This window comes from Crotalus tigris, unplaced genomic scaffold (assembly GCF_016545835.1).
Source record: "Crotalus tigris isolate CLP2741 ecotype Arizona unplaced genomic scaffold, ASM1654583v1 scf7180000018216.395306, whole genome shotgun sequence".
Lineage (NCBI taxonomy): Eukaryota > Metazoa > Chordata > Lepidosauria > Squamata > Viperidae > Crotalus > Crotalus tigris.
In genome coordinates, this window is record NW_024096886.1 from 234,523 (window position 1) to 261,008 (window position 26,486).

General features: G+C 37.5%; 2 protein-coding genes across 7 annotated transcripts in view; one reads left to right on the forward strand and one right to left on the reverse strand.

Annotated features, from left to right (window-relative positions):
- On the reverse strand, positions 1–23,829 carry ERMARD (ER membrane associated RNA degradation). Of its 4 annotated transcripts, none has more exons than XM_039348938.1 (18): positions 23,539–23,829; positions 21,086–21,254; positions 20,630–20,769; positions 19,492–19,593; positions 16,749–16,838; positions 16,345–16,442; positions 15,924–16,060; positions 14,349–14,436; positions 13,224–13,326; positions 10,450–10,479; positions 9,048–9,116; positions 8,336–8,506; positions 7,233–7,316; positions 6,398–6,471; positions 4,912–5,034; positions 4,127–4,336; positions 3,365–3,478; positions 1–1,685 (listed from the first exon to the last, which is right to left on the reverse strand). In XM_039348938.1, the coding sequence occupies exons 1-18, from the start codon at positions 23,566–23,568 to the stop codon at positions 1,481–1,483; spliced, it is 2,037 nt and encodes a 678-aa protein (XP_039204872.1). In that variant the 5' UTR covers positions 23,569–23,829; the 3' UTR covers positions 1–1,480. The 4 variants fall into 4 exon arrangements, with proteins under 4 accessions (XP_039204872.1, XP_039204869.1, XP_039204870.1 ...); XM_039348935.1 differs by having other exon boundaries at positions 14,349–14,463; XM_039348936.1 differs by lacking the exon at positions 23,539–23,829 and adding an exon at positions 23,097–23,488 and having other exon boundaries at positions 14,349–14,463.
- Positions 23,659–26,486, forward strand: part of DYNLT2 (dynein light chain Tctex-type 2) — a 13,121-nt gene continuing 10,293 nt past the window's right edge. For 2 of the 3 annotated variants that reach the window (XM_039348944.1, XM_039348945.1), the window contains exon 1: positions 23,659–23,796. In XM_039348944.1, coding sequence (XP_039204878.1) covers positions 23,707–23,796 — 90 coding nt within the window. In that variant the 5' untranslated portion in view covers positions 23,659–23,706. Of the gene's footprint in view, positions 23,797–23,903; positions 24,038–26,486 lie in introns of those variants that run through there. The other variant, XM_039348946.1, reaches the window with a different exon arrangement.

The window sequence follows — 26,486 nt, forward strand, 5'->3', positions numbered from 1 at the left end:
TCTTAAAAAATCCCATACAATTTTTAATAAAATATAACAGCATTATTAATGCTAAGGAACACGTCTTTATGATTAAACAAGTGACTCTGTGGTTTCAGTCTCCTAAAAAAACTTTGTTTCCATATAGATTTTTTTTAAAAAATAGACTAGAATAACTTAGAACACAAATCATACAAAATCATCCAGTAAGGATTCAATTTCTTTAAATGCACATGGACGTGAACTCTGGTAAATAGGATTTCATTAAATTTGCCCTCTAAGGGATTTAACAGATCAACATCCCCCCTCCCCAAAATTCATCAAGCCTATCAACAGATATCTCTTGCTCATTCAAGCTGGAACAAATGACAACACAAGGAGCAGCTAGACCTGAATCATCCTTGGATTTTGAGACAATTGAAGAATCTCTGGGCTCAGGTATATTTTCTAAACCAGGGAAGAAAAGTGAAGAGGAAAAAAAATATGACCAGTTTTCAGGGTTGATGGAACGATTAATGGGAATGATTTGGTTTTTTGGCAGAGAAAGAATCTGCATGTTGAATTTGAATGATGGATTCCCAGCATATTTAAGACTAGGAAGAATGCATTTGACAAGAGAATGCTTAGTCCTACACTTTTAATATTCCCTTATTTAAAAATCTACACGTTTCCTGGGTCCAATGGAGGTAATGACATTTCTAACTTTCTACTCTCCTGCTTTTATTTTCTGTTTATGTTGTCCTTACAGGTTGTAAAAAGGGAGTACATGTTGTCCTACACCGCCACCTTGTGTTTAGTTTCCTGGTAAGAAAGCATACTACTGTAGGCTTTTTTTGTTTTTAATGCAGTACAGCCAGTCCTCAACGTACAATGAGATCAGCATTTCCATTGCTAAGCAATGTGGTCATAAAGTGAGGCTGTGCAAGAGGCACCAGTCAGGAAAGGAATTCCAAAGACTGATGTAAAAGAATTGTGAGATGTACTATGTACTATGCAGACGCATAGTACAATTCTGAGTCCTCAAAATATCACAATGATAATTAAATATTAATGTGAATTCAGAATGAGTTCTGAGAAATAGGCAATAACATTTTCAATCTATAATGGTAACTCATATCTCCCAGTTTATTCACCTTAATCAGCGAAAATTGTAAAAAATAATTTACAAATCAGTATATTTTACTGAAACATTTTTATAGTAACGTATATAACGCACTTTAGTAAAAATAAAATATATATTTATAGCAGCAATAATACTGATCTTACTAATGTGATCAAACCCATTCATTTATCCATCAGTCCATCCATTGATCCATCATCTGATATACCCATCCACCCATATTCAACAGATAATAGTGGCTTTGCCATATTTTTTATTTTTTTTTTTTGCTCAGAAAATCTTTCATACTCACATCTACACTCCACTGCATTGGAGAATATAGGCACATAGTTTTTGCAAATGTTGATCTGTATAAATTGGGGAGAAATGATAACTGCCTGTTTAGGTTAAACCTATAGAATTTTGATGAGGACTAACTATATTCTTTGTTTCAGCTAGCTGTACAAGCATCAGTTCTCTTCCTAGAAAGGTTCTGATTTTTATCAATGATTTGTGTGTAAGCACTATGGTTTCATCCCATTTATTTTTTTCTGGACTTGTATAAGTCACCAAGTTCTCAATATACTGCAAAATCAGTCTGAGAAACCTAGGAGGAAAACAAAATGAAATTATGTCAATACATTTGATTAAAATTATTTCTTAAATTAAGTCTTTTGTAAATCATTTGAGACTGCTCTACCATCATAAATCATTTATGCCATAATAAACCTGCCAAGCTTTTACCTCATTTTTGCTTTGGCTGATAGAGTAATGGACATATCCAATGCAATTATGTTGGATATTAAATCAGAAGTCACCCCAATTCATTATGTATTTGATACATAAATGAGCTTTCTATTAAAATGAATACTTATAAAACTAAAACCCAGTTAAAACCAATTAAATTACTGTAAATTAGTTAACAGTTAAATACCCTGCAGAAGAAATACATCTAAGCAGATTTTATAAACTAGGGGTCTTCAAACTTGGCCCTTTTATGACTTGTGAACTTCAACTCCCAAAATTCCTCAGCCAGCATACAGAAGCTACATATTGAAGTACATGTGGTTTAAGACAGAACCCTATGGAACACCACAAATCAGGAAATTAGCAACCTGTGGTACACAAGTTACATGCAATCATGAGACCAAATACTTCACTGTAATAGGACCTTGAGCACTGTACAGAATGTGAAATCCTTAGTCACACCTGAGCAAACTTTACATGGACAATGAAATCCTATCTAAGATGCTCCACCAACATCATGTCTTAGATCAGACATGTCAAACTCGCGACGTCACGTGACATTGCATGACTATGGAGCTTTTTCCCCATTGCCGGCAATGGGGGGGGGCACGGTTTCCTGGTGATGCATCCGGCCCATGGGCTGGCAATTTGACAGCCCTGTCTTAGATCAACTCTACTAGTTCAGGTAGGCAAAATATTAGGCTACACTATCAATATTCTTACATTGTCCCAGACCCCGAATTCAGAAGCCTGCACACAACAGAGGGCAGGAATGAATTCCTACATAGCATTAGCTCCACTTCCCTGCTGTCTAGTTTAAGTCTGCAGTACCTCTTCTTTGTGTCATCCAATCTCGAAAAGGAAGAAATATTGCGTATTTCTCAACCTGGGCAACCTTATGATATATGGACTTCAACTCTCAGAATTCCCCATTCAATATGGTCAATGCTAAGAATGCTGAGAACTGAAGCCCACATACCTTACTGTTGGCTAGATTAGAAAATGCTGATGTACCTTATAAAATAATTGACTTGGCATTTAAAAGCAATATGTTTAGCTAAAAGAACTACTGTTGCTTTCTTAGTTAGTCTGCAAATAGAAAATAAGATCAGCCAGCAGCTTGCATCCCTCCCTTTCGAATAGTCAGTTTGCAGTTTCTCATTGCATCTTCCCCTGCTGATTAAAATATGTGTAGGGCTGCAGTTTTAAATAATGAGTGCCATTCATTAAAACTGTGACAGCATTGAATTTGTACCATTATATAGCTTTAAAAATATGTTTTATATATACCATAGTTCTAAATCCAATTCAGTCCAAGCAGCTATTTAAAGAAAAAAACAGCAGCAAGAACAACAAGTGAAGAAATATATTTTAAATGCAATGTTATCCTTAATGTGCATCTTTAGAGACAGAGTGCTTTTAAAAATAGAATGATATAAGAAACCAAAGAATTGTTAATTACTGGGAATTATCAGTTAGATGATTGCTAATGAAAAAAATATCTAACGCTAGAATATTCTGCAAGAACATTATACTCACTTTAAGTACTTTTGACATTCAAAAGTATTTTTTCTGCAAATCATATGAATGTTCCCTAGCTCCAGGGTAATCAAGATTAAAACGAGTTGCAAAACTGGGGACAGAAATTTGATACTGAAAGAAAAAATAAAACAAGTAAGTAAATATACATCTAAAACATTTAACATTAAAATAATATTACATGGACCCAAAATAATAAAGTCAGGAAGTGCATCTGGAGAACATACAGTATAAAAAGAGGGATAAGCTAAATGAATAGCAATTAGCTAAAATTGCCAATTGGCAGGAATGTATATATGTGCTGTTTGAAAATCTCTTCCTATCCGCTTTCCCCCTTATTTTTTTTTAAATAATATTTTAATTAGCTGCTCTTATTAAGCTCACATTCTGTTCCAAATTAGCCACAAACATTACCATTTATTAAATCTATATCCCATTTTTTTCTCCTAAGAATTCAAGGCATTATTCCTAAGCAAATCAGATTGGGATTTGTTTACCAGCTGAAGACCCGTCAGCATCAGCTGAATGAACCCAGATTTCCCTAGCAATATGCTGATATTCTAGCTACATTAACATATCACTAAATCTCACTCATTTCAATGAGAACCTTTCATGACGATTAATGATATTAACTTTGAAGGATCAGGTCAGTGTTACAAAAATGTAGTTCTGTACAGTATTAAAATTACTTTCTTAGATAGTTTATTTTAAAACCACCTTCCGTTAAAAGTCTCATTCTCTTAAAAGTAAGATACTTCCCACCTTCTTTTCATGCGCAGAAAGGTAAGTCGTTGGCGAGATCTCAGTGACTTGTTTATCCACTGTTTATATCTGGTTTCACAAACCGAAATGACTTGACATGACACATGATGGCAATGGGTGCTTATCTGGCGAAGCACCACAATGGTTTCCAGGACAATTCGTGGAGAGAAAAGGGTATGAATGTGCTTGCTACAAAGTTCAGTCAGTAACCTGAACAGGAAAAAAAAGGTTGCACTAAAATTAGTTATTACTTATGGCAAATATCATCTTTCTATGAATATAAAAAAAGATTACATTCAGTACTTCCATATTAAATAAAGATTTTTCGATACATCTCTAGTGTAACTGTAAGGAATTTGGAAGTTTATTTCCATTTCCGTTAAATGCAGTTTCTAATGTCATTCAAATCCAAACTGTATTAATTCAATTACAGGTAACAGAGACAAGCCAACTCCAGGCACACTTTATAAAAAATGCATGCTAAACAACATGATGGCTGCATTCATGTATCATATTAATTTATCCATGGTTTATTGAGTAAGCCACAACCGACGCAGTTTCCACAACACAATGCAAAGGTTTACATTATGATTTAAAACTAAAATGGTTGGAATCATCTATCATGCCAAACTAAAATGCTATTTTCTTGGTTTGGTCCAGTAAATATCTGAATGCTATATTATGATATTTAACATAAATGAAACTCCAAAGAATGACAAAGCATTAATAGAATAAAATGTGTTCTCATATTTGAAAAAGGGCCCACAATATCTTATAAAACTTACTTCTCAGTTAGCAGATTATTTAAGGAGTCACCTAATAGTGTAACATTCACAGACAAATAGGGCTGCAATTGAGACAAAATATCACTGATCATAAGAATGCAGGGGGCAGTATCTCTTCCTGATCTAAAAATAAAAATAAGTTCTTACAATACAAACTCACCCAAAACTTAGTTTTCTTTAAGACACAAATAAGTATTCATTTTACTGCAATAAACATTTTACATCCCAACAATCCCTATTTCCTATACTGAAAACTGAGCAGAAATATTGCACTTGGATTAATCTTGAACAAAATCTAAATTAGATATGTTTTATTTACATGGAAAAAAAGAAAGATCATTAATATAATTCCTCTCCAAATTTGCATTTAATCTTATTTATCTTCAGTCACATTAAAATCTACAGTTTGATAATATTTTCTTTCATGTTCTTTGTGGAATACAGTCAAGGCTTTCAGTGCCCTACACACACCTCAGACTGTTCACCTCTGTCCTACAACATGATAAAGTTTAGGAGTAGAATTGCTCCCTTAAAAAAAAATGTTATTTCCGGAGAATTTGTCTGACCATTGATATGTATCCCTTACAAAAATAAAAGGATTCCTTTAGTCCTCTCTCTTTCTAAATATCTTCATTGTGCTTGGCATATAATTGAGACATATGTATTTCTCCCAGGGTGGTATTTATTGATTTTAAATTAGCCCCAGTGTCTAGAGAATGACTGTAGTCCAAATTGGAGTAATCTAGTGACAGACACTTGCAGCATTCATAACACATATTTTCAAATAATTTTTCATGTCTACCAGTAAGGGTGTAAAGCAAACTTGTATTCTAGCCCACCAGGAGAACAATCATGAGAATTATGGTATTTGCTAGCATTTTTACCTGATCTGAAGGCCATTCCTCCAGCAGGTCAAGAGATTTCCCCTCCAGAGGAGAAATCCTTTGATATGCTGGAAGAACAGATCTCCAATCTGACAAAAATGCTAGCAAATGCCATTGTTTTGAAAGGGTCAGAATACTGGTGTTCACTAGTTTGTCCCCTCTGGAGGGGTGGAAACACTGATACAGAGGTGAGGGGAAATACTATGACTTGGTATGTTAGGGAAATGGACCTCAAATCCAATGCTCTAGCTGCAACCTTCCCTGCTGGCGTCCCTACTGATTTTCTGGGAAAGAAGGCTGAGAAGATTGCAAATGCTGATCACATGATTGTAGGGCACTTGACAACCATAAATATGAACAGGTTGCTAAGAGCCCTAAATGTGGTCGTGTCATGGGGGAGGCAGGCAGCATTTTACAATAGGCTGGAAGTGTTTTACTGGCCGGAAGTGTTTTACAGGCCATAAAGACCTGTTTCAAGGCTTGTTGAGTCCATTGTGACTGGTGACAATCATTCATGAAATTATCAACAAACAAATTCATCATCTATTTCTTTCAGTCCTGTGGTTATGACTCCAAGAAGGGAAGGAGGAAAAAGGTATTACCCTGAAACTTCTTGTTCTTCAGGCTCCATAGGAAAATCTGGCCAAGAGGTGATACTTTTTATGCAGTTCAGGATCTAGAAAGAGAAACAAAAAATACAGAACAATTTATCTTACTTTCATTAAACTAATGATTCAAGAAATTCCCATGATCTCAAACATGTTGTGCTGCAGGGCCTCGGAATCATCAAAGATGTAACTAAAGGCTAAAAGCTATTAAAACTGCTTGTTCTAACTTCTGCCTTCTCTTACTGAGACTGCTTCATGAGTGCAGATCAAGAAACACCAAGCCACTGTTCAGCTGCTGGGTTTTGTTGCTTTTAATAGGACATGTGGGAATGTTTTCCCAATAGTTTCCTATCCTATACCACTGCAATCAAAAGATTTCTTCTTGAATGTTCAGGATCCATGCCAATGCGCAGACTTGCTAATAATTTTTTTTTTCTGAAATTAAAAAAATAAATAAATCTATACCCGATTAAACTTTTGGGATTGTCTATAATTTTTAAGAAAACCTCAGGTGCTGTCAAACATTGACTTAACATGCTGGGCTAGTACTGATGATGTTAACCTAGTTTGGGTAATGAAATGTCTGCAAGAAAACAACCAAGGTCTGAGAGCACTAAGGACCAATCATGCTGGACTTCTTTTTAATTGCAAATCTCACACTTTCATCAACATGATTTAAAGCAATATTAATTAATATGGCTATTCAATTTAATAGTATTCAATTTATTTTAATTGAATATTACATTTAATTCAATTTATAATATTTTATTCAATTTAAAGCTGCTAGTATAAATTCAAAGCAACAATGGCAAAAAAGACTGTTACATACCTGTTTTTTAAGCTGAATTATTGGATGAAACCTGGTACAGTAATTATTTGCACAAGTCATTAACAGTTTTAAGAATTCGTGTTCCTGGTTTAAAGACATGTTAAAGTAAATGACAAAATACAACCTTATTTCAAGAATTTTCACAAATAAATTTCCGCTGAAATTAAAGGCAATGTACTGAAATGAGTTCACAAGTTTATTACAAAATAAAAGTACTGAAATATCTCTCAATTGTAAAATTGTTTGTTGAAACAATCCTCAAAAAGAAAAAGGTGACAATTATAAAGAATAAAAGGCAACATATGAACTGTGAATGGATGTGGTGGAAGGTATAATGTTTTGCAAGGACAGAAAGATATTTATATAGGGAATAGTATTGATTTAAAATATACTTTTCTTATTTTTTGTCTTAAATTTATTTTGCTTATTACTTTCTACTCTTTTTATGCACTTTACATGTCATTGCTTATTCTCAAATGGAACAGCACAGTGGTATATGCATATAAAATCGTTCTTTTTTCTTTTTCTTGTGTCTTATATACGAATTATGCCTTAGTTTTTTGGCTTAACACTTCATACTCCTTTTCTCAACTTTGCATAACACTGCTTATCTTGAAAGGGAATAATAGCGTGATGAATATTGAATGTTACCTACCTATGCATATCTGATCTGAGAATGTCTCTGAATTATAAAAATAAATAAATAAGTAAGCCAATAATAACAATAATAGAAAACTGGGAAAGAAACAAAGGTAGTTTTGCTGCCTCCTTCTTTAAAAATTCATATAAAAAGACAAATAGTTGAATTTCCTTCTGCCTTTATTCCTTTATGTTACATTAAATGATATTCAGGATAGAAATTTCCCCTTTGGAAATAACTTTTCAGGGAATGTGGCAATCAAGCGGCCATCTAAAAAAGTAGGACTATAGGTAGGCCACCTGGTTGCTCTGTCTCCATAAACAGAGATTTACAAAATATACAGATATGCTATATAGAACAAGGAGACCATATGCTCTAAACACATAAACATTTGGATCTGAAAGCTACAACAGCGTAATTTTAATGTAGTTTAAAATTTAGTGTAAGTTGGCATGTTCCTTACCTTAATGGAAGCCAAGTCATCCTGTGAAAATCTGCAGTGGAGTGTAATAGAAAATGAAAGCATGGAATTTGCTATTTCTCTTGGGAAGTGATTTAAGTTGATTTCCCCATGGCTCAGATGGTCTCTAACACGTGGGCCTTCTTGATGGTTCAAAAAATCCCAAAGAAATTCCTGCCAAAATGTGCCAATAAGATGATTTTTTTTTCTCATCATCATTTGATCTACTTCAAATATTCCAGTTGTTTACAGTCATACATCAAAGAAAATCTTGGGAGAAGTCAAAACCCAACCCAAAATAGCAACCCTTAGTTGCCATTTTTTGCAAGGGTTGGAAAGAAACTACTTAAATCATTTTTCTTCTTTGATAATGAAAACTGAATGTCAAACTCTATATATGTGTAGCATTCTCACATGTCTATAACTGTATTTTTTAAAAAAATTGTGGTCTAATAAAATAATATGATTTTTTTCCCCAATTTTAAAAGCTTGAATGTTCCATATGAATACAGAAATCTATATAGCTTCCAGTCTTCCACATAGACTGACCAAAGATAACACTGCACTATATAGTGAAATTATATTAATGCCTTTTTAGATTTATAAGACAATTAGGCTTATTGTCAGAAACATGTATAGAGCATGAATTTATGAACCTAGACGTATTCAGCATTCCCAACTGAAACACAAAAACCCCAAAACTTAATTACATCACCATTCCTGATTCACCAAGGACTCCGGGGAGCTGATTCATTTCTTCATTATTCAACTGTTTTGCTAGTATCTACATAGGAAAAATAAGGGATGTGAAATACATTTAAGAATTAATGGAACAGGTTTTGATTTAATAGGAGCAGAGGCTTGCAATGGAACTCTGGGAACTTATCTAAGAAAAATCAGGCAGAATTGACTATGTTCTGGCCACTGCAGCATTTGTGCACATTTTTGCTATATCTTTCTTGAAAACTAATATTAGATTGTGCCAATGCCTTTTAGGACGTGACAATGCAAAATAGGGTAGTGCATCCATGTCTCATCCTTACAAAGTGATTAGGGGAACAAGGTAGATGCTGACATTTCACTTTACACTTTGTTTCTGCCTAGGACAATATGGTTTATAATACTTCAAGATGCAAATTCCAACATATAGAACAATATATGGCACGCATCTCCTTGTTGATGGAATGCAGGCCAGAGCATGTTGGTTAAAAAAGATAGTCTCTTGTTTAGACAAGAACCTAGATTACATTGAAGAGGTTGAACAGGATGGAGATAATGTGGGAGGGGCAGCATATAAATATAATAAATAAAATAAAATAAATAAAACAAAGCTTTTCTTGTACTTGGGGCATACTGTACTACAAATTTACTTCTGCACTTTTCATAACTTGATGACTATATAGGCACTTATTTATGAAAATAGCTATATGGTCCCAGTAGAACTGTTAGATATGCCCTTCTTTTCATTATTGGTACAGACAATATGTATGGGCAATCAAGTGTAATAACTTGATTTTAACATCTTAAAATCATGCTAGAAGCTAGTCTGAAAAGAATCCTGATAAACAGTTTCACTCAAAATTAACCTGATTTGGGCCTTCTGTATCATAAAACCTGCCCAATAAAAATATATTGAAATTAGTCAAGTTAATAGAATCTATAGAAAATAGTAGTCTAAAACAGCATTTATAAGGGGCCATAAAATATACTTCTCTAGCAAGCACTGCATTCCCTCCCAAGTTGAGCAAGGAGTAACATGCTGCATTCTACATCATAAATATGCAGTATCCAATCTTTAATTGGATATTAAATCCAATTATTCTGACTCTACTGAATAGTATTGATTAGAAACTAATTTAGGCCTATCAAAGAAGAGATGCATTACTGTAATTGTTGTATGTTTTTTATCCCCATTTATGAAATGTTTTCTATCTTTTTTTCTCTGTAAGACAGGCTATTGTAGTATTAAAAAGCTTAAAATCTCAACAATATATTTTAAAAAATGTCTTCATTGAATTTTTCATACTGTAATTTAGCTAATTTTAGCATGCCAAGTTTAAAAGAACAATTGACTAGCACTTTATCAAATAATTCAAAGATTCTTATAAAGAACTTACTTCATCAAAAGTGGTATACAGAGAAGATGACTAGAATATAATGAAAGAAAAATATTATTAGTTATAACATTTCATTTCCAAAATAAAACGTACTTTATATACAGTTAGAAATAATATTTGTATATAGGTTAGACTCGTGGTCAGGCATTTTTATACAGCTTTTTGACTTTAAGTAATCAAAAGAGTATGTTCACTGCCTTGAGTTACTTGTAAAAGTAATAAAGACGGGGTAAAAATCTAATAATAATAATATAAGAGCTGAGCTGTGTAGAAATACTGTACCCAGAAACAAATAAGTATTTTCTTGGAATAGTGCAACAGTCTGCATAATATTGTAAGTAGTTACTAATTTCTCCTTTTTCTCTAAGATACAGAGGACTAAAATCTATATTCACCTGGTCATTACTCCATCCCAAATATGCTAAAGCATATTTGTGGTACATTGGCACCTGGCAGGTGGTACGCGACCATCCTAGAAAAGTGGTAGTGGGGGAGGGGAATGAGCTGAACTGGTGGCAACACCACACAAGCCTGAGCAAGAGATGGCTGGAGCTGCAGGGCTGTCAGGGTTCAGTGGAAGCACCATGATCAGCGCCAGGTCCAGCTGGAGCTTGGCGCTGATCCTGGCGCTTCTGCTGAGCCCAGAAGAAGTGCCAATCAGCTGGAATGTTGCAGCATCTCCAGGGTCTTGTGATTTACATTCAGATGCTTGGCAACTGATTCATATTTATGACGGTCACAGTGTCCCAGAGTTATGTGAAGTGACCAAAACCTGCTGCAATCACCCTGCAGACGGGGGGAATAAAAACCAAACACCCCCCATCCCACTCCTGCTGCCAATCCTCAACAGAAATGCTCACAACAATGGAAACCTCGGACAGGAGGAAGAGTGTGGCCGGGCGGGCAGGCAGGTGTCTTGCTCAACTGTGGCTCGGGGGGGCACTTTTTTCAGTGCCATTGTAACTTCGAACAGTCACTAAGCGAACTGTTGTAAGTTGAGGACTACCTGTACTTTATCACTTTTTTCCTTTTTTGGGGGGGGGTCATCAAGTTTTTGACACCTTGCTAGGCGACTGGTGGTACTCAGATATTGCCATATCCTAAAAGTGGTACAATGGGTGAAAAGGTTGAAAAGTCCTGCTTTAGGATATATCAAGAGACTGTAAAACCGTTTAAAAATTTCCCCACCAAAGCCAGAGATGAAATTTCATGTTGGAGAAAAATGAAGATTGAGAATCCATTCCCCAGTTCTTATGGAATCTTTTCAGCCCTGTTACTCTAGAACAGTATTTCCAAACCTTGGCAACTTCTTGATATGCAGACTTCTTTACCTAAAATTCCGAATTAGCATGGTGATTGTGGGTTGAAGTCCATGCCTTGAAAGTGTTCAAAGCTGGAAACACTGCTGTAGAGTAATAGATGGGTAGATTTGGGAATATTCTGTTTGTATGCTGGCAGAAGTTGGAATCCTGTGAATCTTGAGGTTCTAAGAGAGAAAGAGGGAAAATGTCTTGAGTGCCCATGAATATGTTTTTACTGGGTAAAATCCCCACGTGTTACATAAATGCCTCTGTCAAAGGTGATTACAGAGCAAAGATCTATAAATAATTTAAGTTTAAACAATGGTATCAACATAAAAGCATTCATATATTATTATTATTAATAATAATAATAATAATAATAATAATAATAATAATAATAATAATAATACAGTTGGAAGGGACCCTGGAGGTCATCTGGTCCAATCCCCTGCTCAGGCAGGAAACCCTATACCAGGGCTTTTCAACCTTTTCACCCATTGAACCACTTTTAGGATATGGCAATATCCGAGTACCACCAGTCGCCTAGCAAGGTGTCAAAAACTTGATAACCCCCCCCCAAAAAGGAAAAAAGTGATGAAGTACAGGTAGTCCTCGACTTAATAATAATAATAGTAGTAGTAGTAGTAGTAAAGTTGGAAAGGACCTTGGAGGTCATCTAGTCCAACCCCCTGCTCAGGCAGGAAACCCTACACCATTTCGGACAAATGGATGAAGCTCCAGCTATCTCTTGCTCAGGCTTGTGCGATGCTGCCACCGGTTCAGCTCATTCCCCTCCCCCACTACTTTTATAGGATGGTCGCGTACCACCTGCCAGGTGCCAATGTACCACAGGTGGTACCCGTACCACTGGTTGAAAAGCCCTGCCCTATACCATTTCAGACAAATGGCAGTTCCAGTCTCTTCTTAAAAACTTTCAGTATTGGAGCATTCATCATCTCTGGAGACAGGTTGTTCCATTGGTTAATTGTTCTAACTGTCAGGAAGTTTCTCCTTAGTTCTAGGTTGCTTCTCTCCTTGATTAGTTTCCACCCATTGCTTCTTGTCTTGCCTTCAGGCGCCTTGGAAAATAGCTTGACTCCCTCTTCTTTGGGGCAGCCCCTGAGATATTGGAACACTGCTATCATGTCCACCCCTCGTCCTTCTCTTCATTAAACTAGACATACCCAATTCCAGCAGCCATTCCTTATATGCTTTAGCCTCCAGTCCCATAATCATCTTTGTTGCTCTTCTCTATACTTTTTCTAGAGTCTCAACATCTTTTTTTACATCGTGGTGACCAAAACTGGATGCAGTATTCCAAGTGTGGCCTTACCAAGGCATTGTAAAGTGGTATTAATACTTCACGTGATCTTGATTCTATCCCTCTGTTAATGCATATATAGTGTATATAATTTTCAACAAATTTCTTTTTTTTAAAGAAACATATGGATAACAATAGATAAATATGATTACCTCAGCTGTCATTAGTCTGCTTGGGCATTTATTAACGGCTGTGAAGAGTACTCTAAGCGCACCTTCCAGCTGAGGAAGTAGCAAAATGACACAGTCGGCATATCTGAAAGAAATAGTATTGTGGGACTGAGCTGCAGCACACATTGTTCTTACTTTATGCAGAAAAATGGTTTTAACTATTCAAATGCCATAACCTGGGATAATAGGGAATCTTACTATGCTTGGAGCATATTGTTAGTTGGTCGGGCAATGTGGAAGTCCTCACACTGATCCTCTTGCTTGATTACGGTTGTCTTTGTTATTTTTTGACTCAAACGTACCTCATAGGGCAGTGATGGTGAACCTTTTAGAGACTGAGTGTCCAAAAACTGTCCTGCCCCGGCTCACCCCCACCCCGCCCTGCCTACTCCACCCTGCTCTGCCCTGCCCCCACCCACAGGGCCACCCACTGCCTCCATGGCCCACCGCAGATCGCCCAGGCAGCCCTGCAACGCCATGGAGGCCACACCCTCCACCCATGCCCCGGAGCATCATCTGTGCGTGACAGGGCATGAGGGCAGAGTCTTGTCCCTGCTGCCCGGCTGCCATGTCCTTGGCTGCACTGCTCCGCATAGGCTGCGCGTGATGACGACTCTCCTCCAGGGGCTGCTGGTGAAGAGGGGGCCATGGGGGGAGGTGCGGCTGGGACAACAGCATGCGTGCCCACAGAGAGGGCTCCGAGTGCCGCCTCTGGCACGCATGCCATAGGTTCGCCATCACTGTCATAGGGTTTTCAATACTTAGGCGGATAAATGTATCACCTCCTCTGCTGATATTAGCAGAAGGGGGGGGGAATAAAAGCTTCCTTCCGCTGTGTTAAACAGGTAGTTATCCCACATTGAATTGTCCTGCAGCAAGTTGTCCCATGTTGAGTTGGCATGGAAAGTTGTCCTGCATCAAGTCAGCTGGGGTGAGTTAGCAGGATGATTTGTCCTAGACCCTATGGAATCTTATTTCAAAGATTGCAAGGAATGGAACTTACGGGTAATAGGCAAATAACCTCTAATAAATTATGCCCTGCATTCCAACTGAGCTAAACCAATTTTCAACTGTTTAAAAAAGATTAAAATACACTAATATAGTTACCTCGCCTGCTGGAATGAAGTTATTGCAGTAATCCAAAAAGGTAACATGGTCTTTAGCACAATACTGGATTTTGTTACTAATTCTTCAGCTAATGACAAGAGTTCTTTATTAAGATCTATAAAATAGAAGAGTGGAACTTGCACTAACATTAATTTTTTGTTGCATAAAAAAATAAATTTATTGTGGAGAAAACTTATAATCAAAATATATTACGATAGTCTTCAAATAATGCTCAAACAATGGTTCTACTATTACTTGTAAGATTTAACTGCCAACTCTAGTTCCTCTTTATTGATTTTTTTACATTTTCCAAGTTGATATTCCTAGAGCAGAAGCAAATTTAAAAAACAAAGTACAGCATTCTATATTTGAAGCATTTTATCCTTATTTTACCCCTCTTCCTCACAAAAGATATTCCCAGAGGCTGAACAAGAATAAGACGTATCTGTTTTCAGATTTACAATCTAAAATGTATGACTCAAAAGAAAAATGGGTTTTAGAGGAAGAAGGATAAAAAAAACCCCTTATATACCAGTTACCGATAAAGAACACAGATACCAATTGGACAAATTAACTACTGTACTGATTATGAATAGCAACAATGAAGTGATATTTTTATGAATCTTTATACATCAGAAAGTATTAAAAAATTGGGCAAGAGATCTAAACAGACAAACAAATACATTTAAGTCTCTCATACCCATTATTTAGAAAAGCCTGACTTAATTGGAGTTTTTATTTATCTAACTCTTTTAGCTCTTCTAGATAAACATGTGGCTTAAATAAGTTTGGAATAACATTATCTGAAGTGTCACGTGTTTTATTCTGCTTCTTTTATGCATTTTTATGTTACATTGTATATTTTTAATAATTCAAACAATTCTGGATTCAAAACATCTCTCTTGAATTTGAAACACCCTGTATACAGCCTATTTCTTAAGTGTCTATGTTCAAAACAGCTCAGCCCAACTTGAAAATCTTTCAAACTGACTAAAGCACCCAATTTTGCACTTGAAACAATTGACCCACATTTGATAGGGGTTACTTTGAATGTAAATGATTCAACTCAAAATGTTTTACATGTTTCTAAAATCTATTACATTTAAACATGTCCCTAAAAAGTACTCTGTGATTATATCAGTATTAATTTTCAAATGCAAGGACTAAACAGGTATTGTAGCTTTTCTTCTCAATTTAGAATTCTCCAGTAATTTCCAACTGGCATGGTCCACAAGAAAACATTTGAGAACTCTTCAGTCCCCATTTGGAAACAGATTTGGTAAGATGGCTGGTTATCTGCCTGGTGTACCTACAACTCAGATAAACCCATTCCTCATCTGAAGAACATATAGAATTGGCCATAGATGATTTCTATATGCACATACGCACCAGAACTAAGTAAAATAATGCACTTTTAAATCTTCTGTGTACCTAAAACTCCAGGAAGCTACATTTGCATAAAGGTTCCAATTTCTAAACCGAGCTAAAAGTGCAACCAAAATACTTCAATAAGTATATATATTTCAAGATGGTAGCTATGTATCAGCTTCAAGAATAAGCCATTAAAACTAATACCTGGAAATATATGTAGCTCTTTCAAGTGAGTGAAAGATACATAGGGTCGATGAACTAAAGCAGAATGAGTCTGAAGGCAGTAATTATTAAGCAGTTGTCCCAATCCAGCTGTTAAAAAAAGTAGCATGGAGAAATATCTATGGAAAATAAGATATACAATGCAGTGGAAAATATAGTACACATCAATCATTCCCAAAGAATAAAATTCAAATAAATATTCAAATATTTTGAAACAGAAGAAAGTACTCATAAAAATATAAATTACAATTAATTAAAATATTAATTACTGGCATGTCATTTAGATGTGAATAGCCTATCCCTTTTTAAATGCATACATCTTCCTTCAATTATTGTTCAGTTATGTTTCTAACTCTATTGTAACTGGTACAAAAGAAAAAGAATCAAAATTAATTTTACTTACTTGACAGGAATCTCTTTAGCTGATACAAATCCATGCCACAAAATATTACGGAGGTTTAGACCATCTGGACACCCAATGAACACCTTCAGAACATCCATCTAATTTGAACCAAAAGTAAATACTGCAAAACAATATATTGTTCATATACTTTTCCATAAACAAATGAACCTCACAGAAGTTCTAACCTGTAAAATCTCTCTATAAAACCTGGCTCACTGAATACCAACTTCCAATCTTTGTTTAAATATCCTCTACCCCATCCTTAGGCAATATTTACTAACAGCCCAGTTAGATTGGTATTGCTCAAAGTCAGCCACTGAGTAAAAATAAAGTGTATTTAGATAAATGTAAATATACTTAATATTTAAACATTTTTAATTTGAAATTAAAAATCTAATACTCACCACTGGTTGCCCAAAGATAGAAAAAAGTTCCTGGGATGCAAGCAAATCCCTTAGAAGAAAAGGACAATCTTTCCCAATTAATAAGAATACCTAGAATACAATACATTTCACTCTGAATATCTGCGCTTCCCAATCAATGTATTTCTTAAAAGCACCATATCAATTTCCTTTTTTATGTTTAAAAGAGCAATTTGAAATGTTAATTATTTCATTCAAGCAAAGAAGTATGAAGCAACTTCATATCAGTTCTTGAATCATCAAAGCATTACAAAGTGTGGCTTATATCTTCCTCTTTGGATTTTTGAAAAAGGACATATCCAAATCAGGAGCCCACAAATATGGATATAAGCTAAGAGGTACTATTAGTAAATCTTTTTGGCTGAAATGATGTGAAGCAATTGGAGAAGTTGCCCAACCATCTTTCACAGTGAATTCACCTGGTTTATTGTCTAATGCAATGGTTCTCAACCTGTGGATTGGGACCCCATTTGGGGTCGAACGACCATTTCACAGGAGTCGCCAAACAACGCAGTCCACCATTTTTTCCCCCTTTTCCTTAGCTGTGCTACTCCCTTTTATTCAATTGGCTTTTGAAAGCCAATAGAATAGACTCTCTTGAATAGAGTCTAATTCTATTGGCTTTCAAAAGCCAATAGGAATTGTCCAGGCTTCTCTGCCCTGCTGAGCCTGCCAAAAGTCCCATTCTACAAACGGTGCTGCACCAGTTGAGTAGTCGTCGACTTACGACCGGTTGAGTAGTGCTCAACTTACGACCGGTTGGGGGTTGCGGCATTAAAAAGGTTGAGAACCACTGGTCTAATGAATGCTAAATGCTCAAACTCCGCTCAGTCATCCCATCTCCACCCCAATGCAAGGGATTACCAGGTTGCTAAAAGAAAAAAAAATGTCTTATGAATGCTATGACTGTCTTGCTATCTTTACTTCCAAATGTACATGAACTGAAGGACTGCAGAAAACTCATTCAGTTCTTATTACAGGACACTGGGTTTATCATACACCAGAAAACTAAAACATATTCTTCACTGAATTATTGATATTACAAATGCTCCAGTTAAAAACTGCCACAATTTTTTTTTGACAAATACAAAAATGCTAGCTTTTAGAAACCCAGTAATGAGGTATAATTAAAAGATTGCTCCATTTTGACTTCCCTGCTTCTTGGCCAAAAGCTTCCAGAGTGAGTCACTGTAATGTATTTGCACTGTAATGTAAGACACACCTAGCATGGGATAAGCCCAAATGAAATTAGCGCATAGGTTATGAAATAAATATGTCTATGAACTAAGTATCTAAACCAGGGGTGTCAAACTCAATTTCAGTGAGGGCCGCATCAGCATTGCGGTTGCCCTTGGGGGGCCGGGTGGGTGTGGCCAGGGTGGGTGCAGCCTACTGGGTGGGCGTGGATGGAGTAGGTGTGGCCTACTGGGAGCCCGTGGCCAGCTCTACATCGTTCGCATCAATGGTGCCTGTGGTGACCTGGGCAGGAGTGGGACAGATCTGAGGGTCTCTGGCAGAAGGGGTGGGACCAGGGCAAGTGCCAAGGCATGGTCCACTGGAGAAGCCTCACTGTTCCTCTCAGCCCATGTGGGGGGGGCTGGATGGTGCTGCAGGCTGCCCAGAGCCCTGGGCAGCAGAGGTGAAATGCCCAGCCTGGCCCTCGAGCACCTGCGGCACCAAGCCCAGCACTACTTCCCCAAGGGGGCCCACCTGCACTTACCTCCTCCTCCACCTGCACTTACCTCCTCCAAGAGGCTGACCCAGGTGGTGTTAATCTGAAAAGAAGTGCAATGCTACCCAGCCCTCAGCCTGCCTGGTCTCGGCAGGCAGCGGGGCACTCTCCTCACAGTGCCGAGAGGTTGAGCCTTGCTGCCTGTTGAAACTGGGCAGGCTGGGGGCTAGGCAGCATTGCACTTCTCATCAGATTCGTGCCACTCGGTCAGCCTCTTGGTGCTGTGAGGAGAGCGCCCCGCTGCCTGCCGAAACCCCTCCCCCGGAGCCCATTAAGCCGGATATGTGAAGTAGGCCAGGGCCATTTGTTGGCCATTTCCAGGCAATGGTGCATTTCTTCATTTCTCACAAAGGGTGACACCTCCCCAGCATGCATCCAGGGGCAGGGACTGGTTCCTTGCTGTTTCCAGATAGCCTTATGGAGCTAAGACTGAATGCGTTTCAGCATAGATGGCCACCACAAAATTGTACATTGGCTCCCTCCCGGCCAGCCTGGGCCAGGGCCAAGGCAGCGTGGGCCGTTCCCTCACTGTTTCCAGGATGGCTTCGTGGGCCACATGAAACCACTTTGCGGACCGCATCCGGCCCCCGGGCCTTGTGTTTGACATATCTGATCTAAACCCATCTGACTTTGCTCAGTTTTTCATAAATGTATTGTAGGAGTATTTACCGTATGGATGAATGTTGCATTAGTCATACAGAATGCAGTGCTTTGGACCAAAATATTGCAAGATTTATGACTCTAAGAGAGGTTTCAAGTTCTAGATAGAGTGAGAAAATTCTCTAAAGCATGTAGTCGGCCTTGTTCTCAAGTCCATTCTATCAGCAAACATGTATAAAGCCAATCACTCCCAGTGCTTGGACAGAGAAACCAACTGGTAATTATATTGAATCTGTGACCTTTTAATTAGTAAACAAGGAAGTGAAACACTGATTTCTTAAAAAGGATCTCATTGACCTCAAGTCTGACAGATTCCAAGATTTCAGCACTTACATCACCCAAGGCTCGTTCCAAACTTGATGTAAGCTTCATTAAACTGAGTGCAACTGCTGCATCATGTGGGTTCCTTACGGTATCAAACATTTCAAGAAATATCTGTAGTTTATACAAGATAGAAGAATTAAGTGTAACCATGTTATTTTTATCAGTGCATTTATATTAGGAAGAAATAGAGCTTAATAAGTTTGCGTATACCACTGAACTAGAACAATTAAGTTTTTTAAAAAATCATTGGTTGACAGATTAAAAAGAATATTTTTACTTTTCATTAACAGTTACTTATATCTGAAAATCACAAAATTACAAATTTAAAATGTTAAACTTCTTTTTGGAAATACTAACGTTAAAGAAGACAATTTAGCATTTATATGTTTCTTCCACAGAACTAGAAATGACCAAAAAAGTTATCAAAAGAAATACAATCATCCATCAAATCCTTGTTGGCTAACTTATACAATCCATGAGATAGCCGCAAAATAATTTTTTCTAGATTTATTTTGTATACATGGGAGAAAACGCCTGCATATTTTGCTGGCCCTTCTTTTTTTTTTAATTGATTTCCATTTTGATGATCAATTTTATCACAGCTCTATATCTGGGGTAAGACTCTCTGCACCAGAGCACAATTCTTCTATGGAAAACCACAGAACTATACATTATCAGAACAGATATCCTAGCCTCACTAGGATTTTAGAAGACAAAACACATTTTTGAGGGAACATTACCTGTTTGGAGAACTCTGTGCTATTGTATTCAAAAAAGCTAATTTCTCCTACCAAAATGTATTTGCAACTAGCTACAGATTTCTAAATATTCACACCAAGTAATTGATTATCCTTGCTTTCTGTTCTTTTATTTCCCATTGTGATACTTACAACTCCCACATTCCTTTATTTATTTATATTCCTTAACGAAGAATCATATACAGTGATTTCCTATTTTAGTATGTGTGAATATGGCTCTTTTTAATATTAATATTTTATTGTGTTTTTTAATCCAGGCACAATATTAATATATATTGCAAGTTCATGCATGATGTGCCATATGCTAAAAAAATGTGTGTATATGTATATATGTGTGTATCCATCCATCCATAAATTTGGAACAAGTATCCAATCCAACGTTTTCCTACCTCTGGGCAGTTTGTCCATTGAAGCCACACCACAAACTGGTTTTCAAATTGCTCCATGGTAAGTGATTTCAAATGCAAGTGAATAGATTCACATAAAGGACCAAGAGATCTCACACTTTTGATATAATCCAATGTTGGGTCTAAAAAACAAAAATAACCAATTAGTTCAAGAATACTGTCAAATGCTGCTAAATATAAAAAGATTCAAAAATATTTTCTCCTGAAAGGGTTCCCCTAAACTCATTAAGGAATTGTCTTTTTCTGTAGAAAATCTTAAATAATGACCATTTAGCCATTGAAGCTAAATAACTAACATTAGAAATTCTAATTCTATTATTTTTAATAAAAAGATCCCCACCAAACAAGTAAAATAATCTCCATTGCATATGCTAATTCAGAAACAATGTCTTACTGTCCCAAGTATAACAATACACTACATTTAAAAACAACAGAGACCTTGCTCTCCATATTGTACATGTTCTGTGATGAATTCCCAATTTATTTCACCGGTGCTGCATATAATACTACTGAGAGCATAGCTTGATTTCCTCTCAAATCCAGCTTCACAAACCATATAGTACACTGTAGAGGAAAGGCAGGTAGATGGTGGCTCAGCTAAGAGCATCTGAAAGGAAATAAAAAGGCAAATGGTGATACAAAATAAGGTAATTATTGCAGACAATTATTTTGTTTTGTGAACACAATTATTACTCTCAGAATTACTTTTACACATTTTACAAATATTTTGTATTGATGGCAAGAATGAAAATAAAATTCCAACTATATTACTTGGAGATTTGATGTTATGATGTTTTTGACCTTTCCCCTGTAGGATGAAAGTTAATGTAATCCAGAGTAAAGAGAAAAATCATGGGTGTTGGTTAAACACTGCAACAGCATTTTTCCTCCCTACTTCTCAGCCCAAAGATATCGTAGATAATTCCTGCTTATGTTTTTTATTATCATTTAAAATATTTTAAAAAGCACTCTGTCAAAGTAAGTATTGGGCCATTTATCTTCATACTTCAGGAACTGAAAGTATCTTGAAAACAATCCTGCAATGAACTACTTTTTTCACACCCTGTTGTTGTGCCCACATTCTACAAATAGGATTGAATAAAATTGTTTGACAAGCCTTTAGTGTAAATAAACCTCAGTATCAGATGAGAGATGTGCTGGGTCTAAGAAAATGCCTTCCTATTGTGTCATTGAGTCAAATGTTATTATCTGGGAAGTATATAACTGAGTTTACAACCAGAAATCTTCTCTCTATATTTCAAAGGATGTCTAAAAATTTAGTAGCTGATAATAATCATGGGTTGAAAAAATACTGAAAATCTCAACTCTTTATGGCCATGTATCGATCATCTGGATCTGGAACACTTCCACAACTGAAGGTAGGCTTAACCAGAGAGTCTCTAGGGAACCCTTCAGTTCAACCAGGAAAGCCACAGGTCATCCTTGCCCATCTCATTTCACCAATTATGGGTCCCAACATATTAGAACCAACATGGTTCTAATAAATAAATTTGGAATAAAACAGCCATCACTTGTAATGAAACTGTGACAGAACTGCATAAATGCATTCCTCGTTGGCTGTGGATGATGCTTTTAATTCCTCTGGATAAACAGAAGAGGTTTTTTTTTTCATTTACATTAGGGAAAGATGGCTTCTGAGTAGGAGAAACAAAAAACTGTTATTTCTGCCTTTTAGTGGTCAATGATAGCTTTAAGGGTCAGACTGATAATCTTAACACATCACATCAGAATTTTTTTTTTAAAAAAAAGCATCAATCCACAATGCAACTACTTTGTAATCCCAGAACAAATACAGTATAACAAAATAAACGTCACAATTAAGCAAACAGTTCAACATTAATACTAATTATGCCAGGCAGTCACAGAACCTCTGAATTTAAGATGCATTTCCGTCTAACTGACAGGGTGAAAGCATATACAGGTAGTCCTCCACTTACAACCACAATTGAGCCCAACGTTTCCGTTGTTAAGCAAGACAATTGTGACCTTTCCAGCCACAGTTGCTAAGTGAATCACTGTAGTTGTTAAATTGGTATTTTCTTGACAGAAGGTCACTAAAGGTGATGACCTCAGGACACTGCAACCATCAGAAATCCATGCCAATTGCCAAGGATCTGAATTTTGATCACATTATCACAGGGGATGCTCCATGAGTATGAGTCATAAGTCATATGTATGAAAACCGCTCATTTCTTTTTTCAGTGCCATTGTAACTTTGAATGGTCACTAAACAAATGGCTGTAAGTCAAGGACTACCTGTAACTTGTGAAAAGTCACAACTCAAAGTGTTGTCAGCAAAATTAGAACTTTCTACCACTGCTGTGAAATAATATTTAGTTTCCATTACAATTATGACTTGTGTTCCTTTCCTCTCCTTAGGACTGGAACTTTAACAGCAGCAAATAAGTTGCAAAGAAGATAAACTCACCATGTCTCCCTTTCCCAACGCTAATCCCCTAAACCAGGTTTGCCAAACGGTGAGGTGTGCCTCCCTTGGGGCGGAGCTGAGTCCAGAGGATCTCTGAGCAACCTTTTAATTACATTTTTAATAAATCCACCTTTCCTGCAGTTTCATTGTATTATTCTCCTTGTTCTCCTGTGTTCATTTTGGTGTTTGTATTTTTAAAGGAGGTGTGTACATTAAGATGACAATGAAGGAAGGTATGATGATACAAGGTTTAGGAACCCTGCCCTAAACTGTTTAACTTGGCCTTTAGCAAAAGAAGGAAATAGCAAGCTAGGCAACAACAATAAAAAACTCGACCTGAACCGATATGAGGCGCTCTCGCTCCTAACGTCGCGCCCCAATAACTGAACTACAACTCCTCTTATGGGACCAGATTATGGGAAGTCTGATCCGCGGCATTTACCTCTGTTCGGTTCTGGTTCTTGGGTTGCATAGCTCGTGCTTACTGACGTCACGGATAGAGATCAGTCTCGAGCCTCTGAAAGGCTGCTCCTAACGGGTCCGTGTGGACGGTTGCTGCGCCGGTAAATCTCCGTCCGCTCCAGGCAGTAGCCTAAAGTGAGGAGTCCCAATGGATAAAGCCAAAAAAAAGCTGGGCGTCACTCCCTCCCACGCCGGACAGGCATGGGGAAAAAAACACAGCATTACAGACAAAGATCAGGTCGGTCGTGTCGGACTAGGCGGCACAGCTCTATCTGCGCGTGCGCGGAGCAACATTGGGGCGGGCCTCAGGTTTGAGGTTTCCCACTGAGTGGGCGGGATCACGCGATCGGCTGCGGGGTGGTAGGGAAAGCTTGTTTGCATCTGTTTTGGTGGGAATCGTGCGTTTTGGAAAGCCGGAGATGGCTCTTTTGCTCGGTTAAAAAGCTGTAGATGTGGGCTCGGTCCAAAGTTCTGTTAAGGTACACGAAGAGCGCTTGTTGTTAACAATAGTAAAGTTGTCTTGCCAGTTTTTCTCAACCCTGGCAGCTTTAAGACGTGTGGACACTCAGAATTCCCTTAGCCAGCATGCTCTAGTCTAGGAATTGAAGTCCATACCTCTTAAAGTTACCAAGTTTGAGAAATATTGGTCTATGTCAAGCATGTTTCAGAACCAAGGCGACCCTGTTCAGAAGGGTTAATTTTGGTTTCTACTATATTCTGTTTATGTACTGTAAAGTAACAACAATAATAATAGTAAAGTTGGAAGGGACCTTGGAAGTCATCTAGTCCAACCCCCTGCTCAGGCAGGAAACTCTATACCATTTCGGACAAATGGCTGTCCAGTCTCTTCTTAAAAATCTCCAGTGTTGGAGCATTCACCGCTTCTGGAGGCAGGTTGTTCCACTGGTTAATTGTTCTGTCAGGAAGTTTCTTCTTAGTTCTAGGTTGCTTCTCTCCTTGCTTAGTTTCCATCCGTTGCTTCTTGTCTTGCCTTCAGGCGCTTTGGAAAATAGCTTGACTACCTCTTCTTTGTGGCAGCCCCTGAGATATTGGAACACTGCTATCATATCCCCCCTCATCCTTCTCTTCATTAAACTAGACATACCCAATTCCAGCAGCCATTCCTTATAAGCTTTAGCCTCCAGTCCCCTAATCATCTTTGTTGCTCTTCTCTGTACTCTTTCTAGAGTCTCAACTTCTTTTTTACATCATGGTGACCAAAACTGGATGCAGTATTCCAAGGCATTGTAAAGTGGTATTAACACTTCACGTGATCTTGATTCTATCTTACTGTTAATGCAGCCTAGCACTGTGTTGGCCTTTTTGGCCGCTGCAGCACACTGCTGGCTCATATTTAGGTGATTGTCCACTAGAACTCCGAGGTCCCTCTCACAGTCACTACTATTGAGCAAGGTACCCCCTATACTGTAGCTGTGCATTTGGTTTTTCTTGCCTAAATGTAGAACCTTGCTTTTTTCACCATTGAATTTCATTTTGTTAGATAGCACCCAGTGTTCAAGTCTGTCCAGATCCTTCTGTATCTTAAGCCTGTCTTCTGGAGTGTTGGCTATTCCTGCCAGCTTGGTATCGTCTGCAAATTTGATGAGTTCCCCATCTATCCCCTCGTCCAAATCGTTGATAAAGATGTTGAAGAGCCCTGGGGCACCCCCTACACACTTCCCTCCATGTAGATGCGGTTCCATTGAGGACCACATGCTGAGTACGGCTGGTTAGCCAGCTACGGATCCATCTGGTGGCGGTGCTGTCTACCCCACATTTTTCTATCTTATCAAGTAGTAGGTTGTGATCTACTTTATCAAATGCCTTACTGAAGTCCAAGTAAATTATGTCCACAGCATTCCTCTGATCCACTAATTTTGTCACTTGGTCAAAGAATGCAATAAGATTTGTCTGGCATGATCTATTTTTGACAAACCCATGTTGGCTTTTAGTAATGACTTTGTTTGCCTCTAGGTATTCGCTGATTCGTTGTTTGATTATCTTTTCCAGGATCTTCCCAGGTATTGAGGTCAGGCTGATAGGTCTGTAATTTCCTGGATCCATCTTTTTTTCCTTTTTTGAAGATGGGAACTACATCAGCTCTTTTCCAGTCCTCTGGTAGTTCCCATAGTGCTCCAGGTCTTTGAAAAATATAGTTCAGTGGTTCTGAGATCACATCTGCCAGTTCCTTGAGAATCTTGGGGTGTAATCCATCTGGTCCTGGTGATTTGAACTCGTCTAGGCTGGACAGGTGCTCACTTACCATTTTCTTGCCTATCTTAACTTGTGTTTCTGTTCTGTTTTTTATGGCACTATTTTTGATAGTTGGTCTGTTTTTTCCCTTTATGTAAAGACAGATGCAAAAAACGAGTTAAATAGTTCTGCTTTCTCCCTGTTGCTTGTCACCTTCTTGCCACTTTCACCCACTAATGGACCAATCGTTTCCTTCACTTTTTTCTTGTTTTTTACACGTTGAAAGAAGCTTTTTTTGTTATTTTTGACTTTGGTCGCAAGACTTAGTTCATTCTGAGCCTTGAATTTACTCACTTCATCTTTGGAGGCTTGGGCTATTTGCTGATATTCTAACTTAGTTCTGTGCCCTGCTTTCCACTTTCTATACTTGTCCTTTTTATCTTTCAATTTGTCAGAGAGTTATTTATGCAGTCATGCTGGTTTCTTTTGAGAGCTGTTATTTTTCCTCTTTGTTGGTATTGTGCTAGACTGGGCTTTTATTATCTCATTTTTCAAAATTTCCCAAGCTTCTTGAGTTGTTTTCCCCTTGAGGATTCTCATCCATGGAATCCTTCCCAAGCCCTCTCTAAGTTTATTGAAATTAGCTCTCTTGAAGTCCAAGACTCTAGTTTGACTATGTTCTGTTGCTTGTTCTTCCATAATGTTGTACATTTTGTTGCTTGTAATAACTTAAAT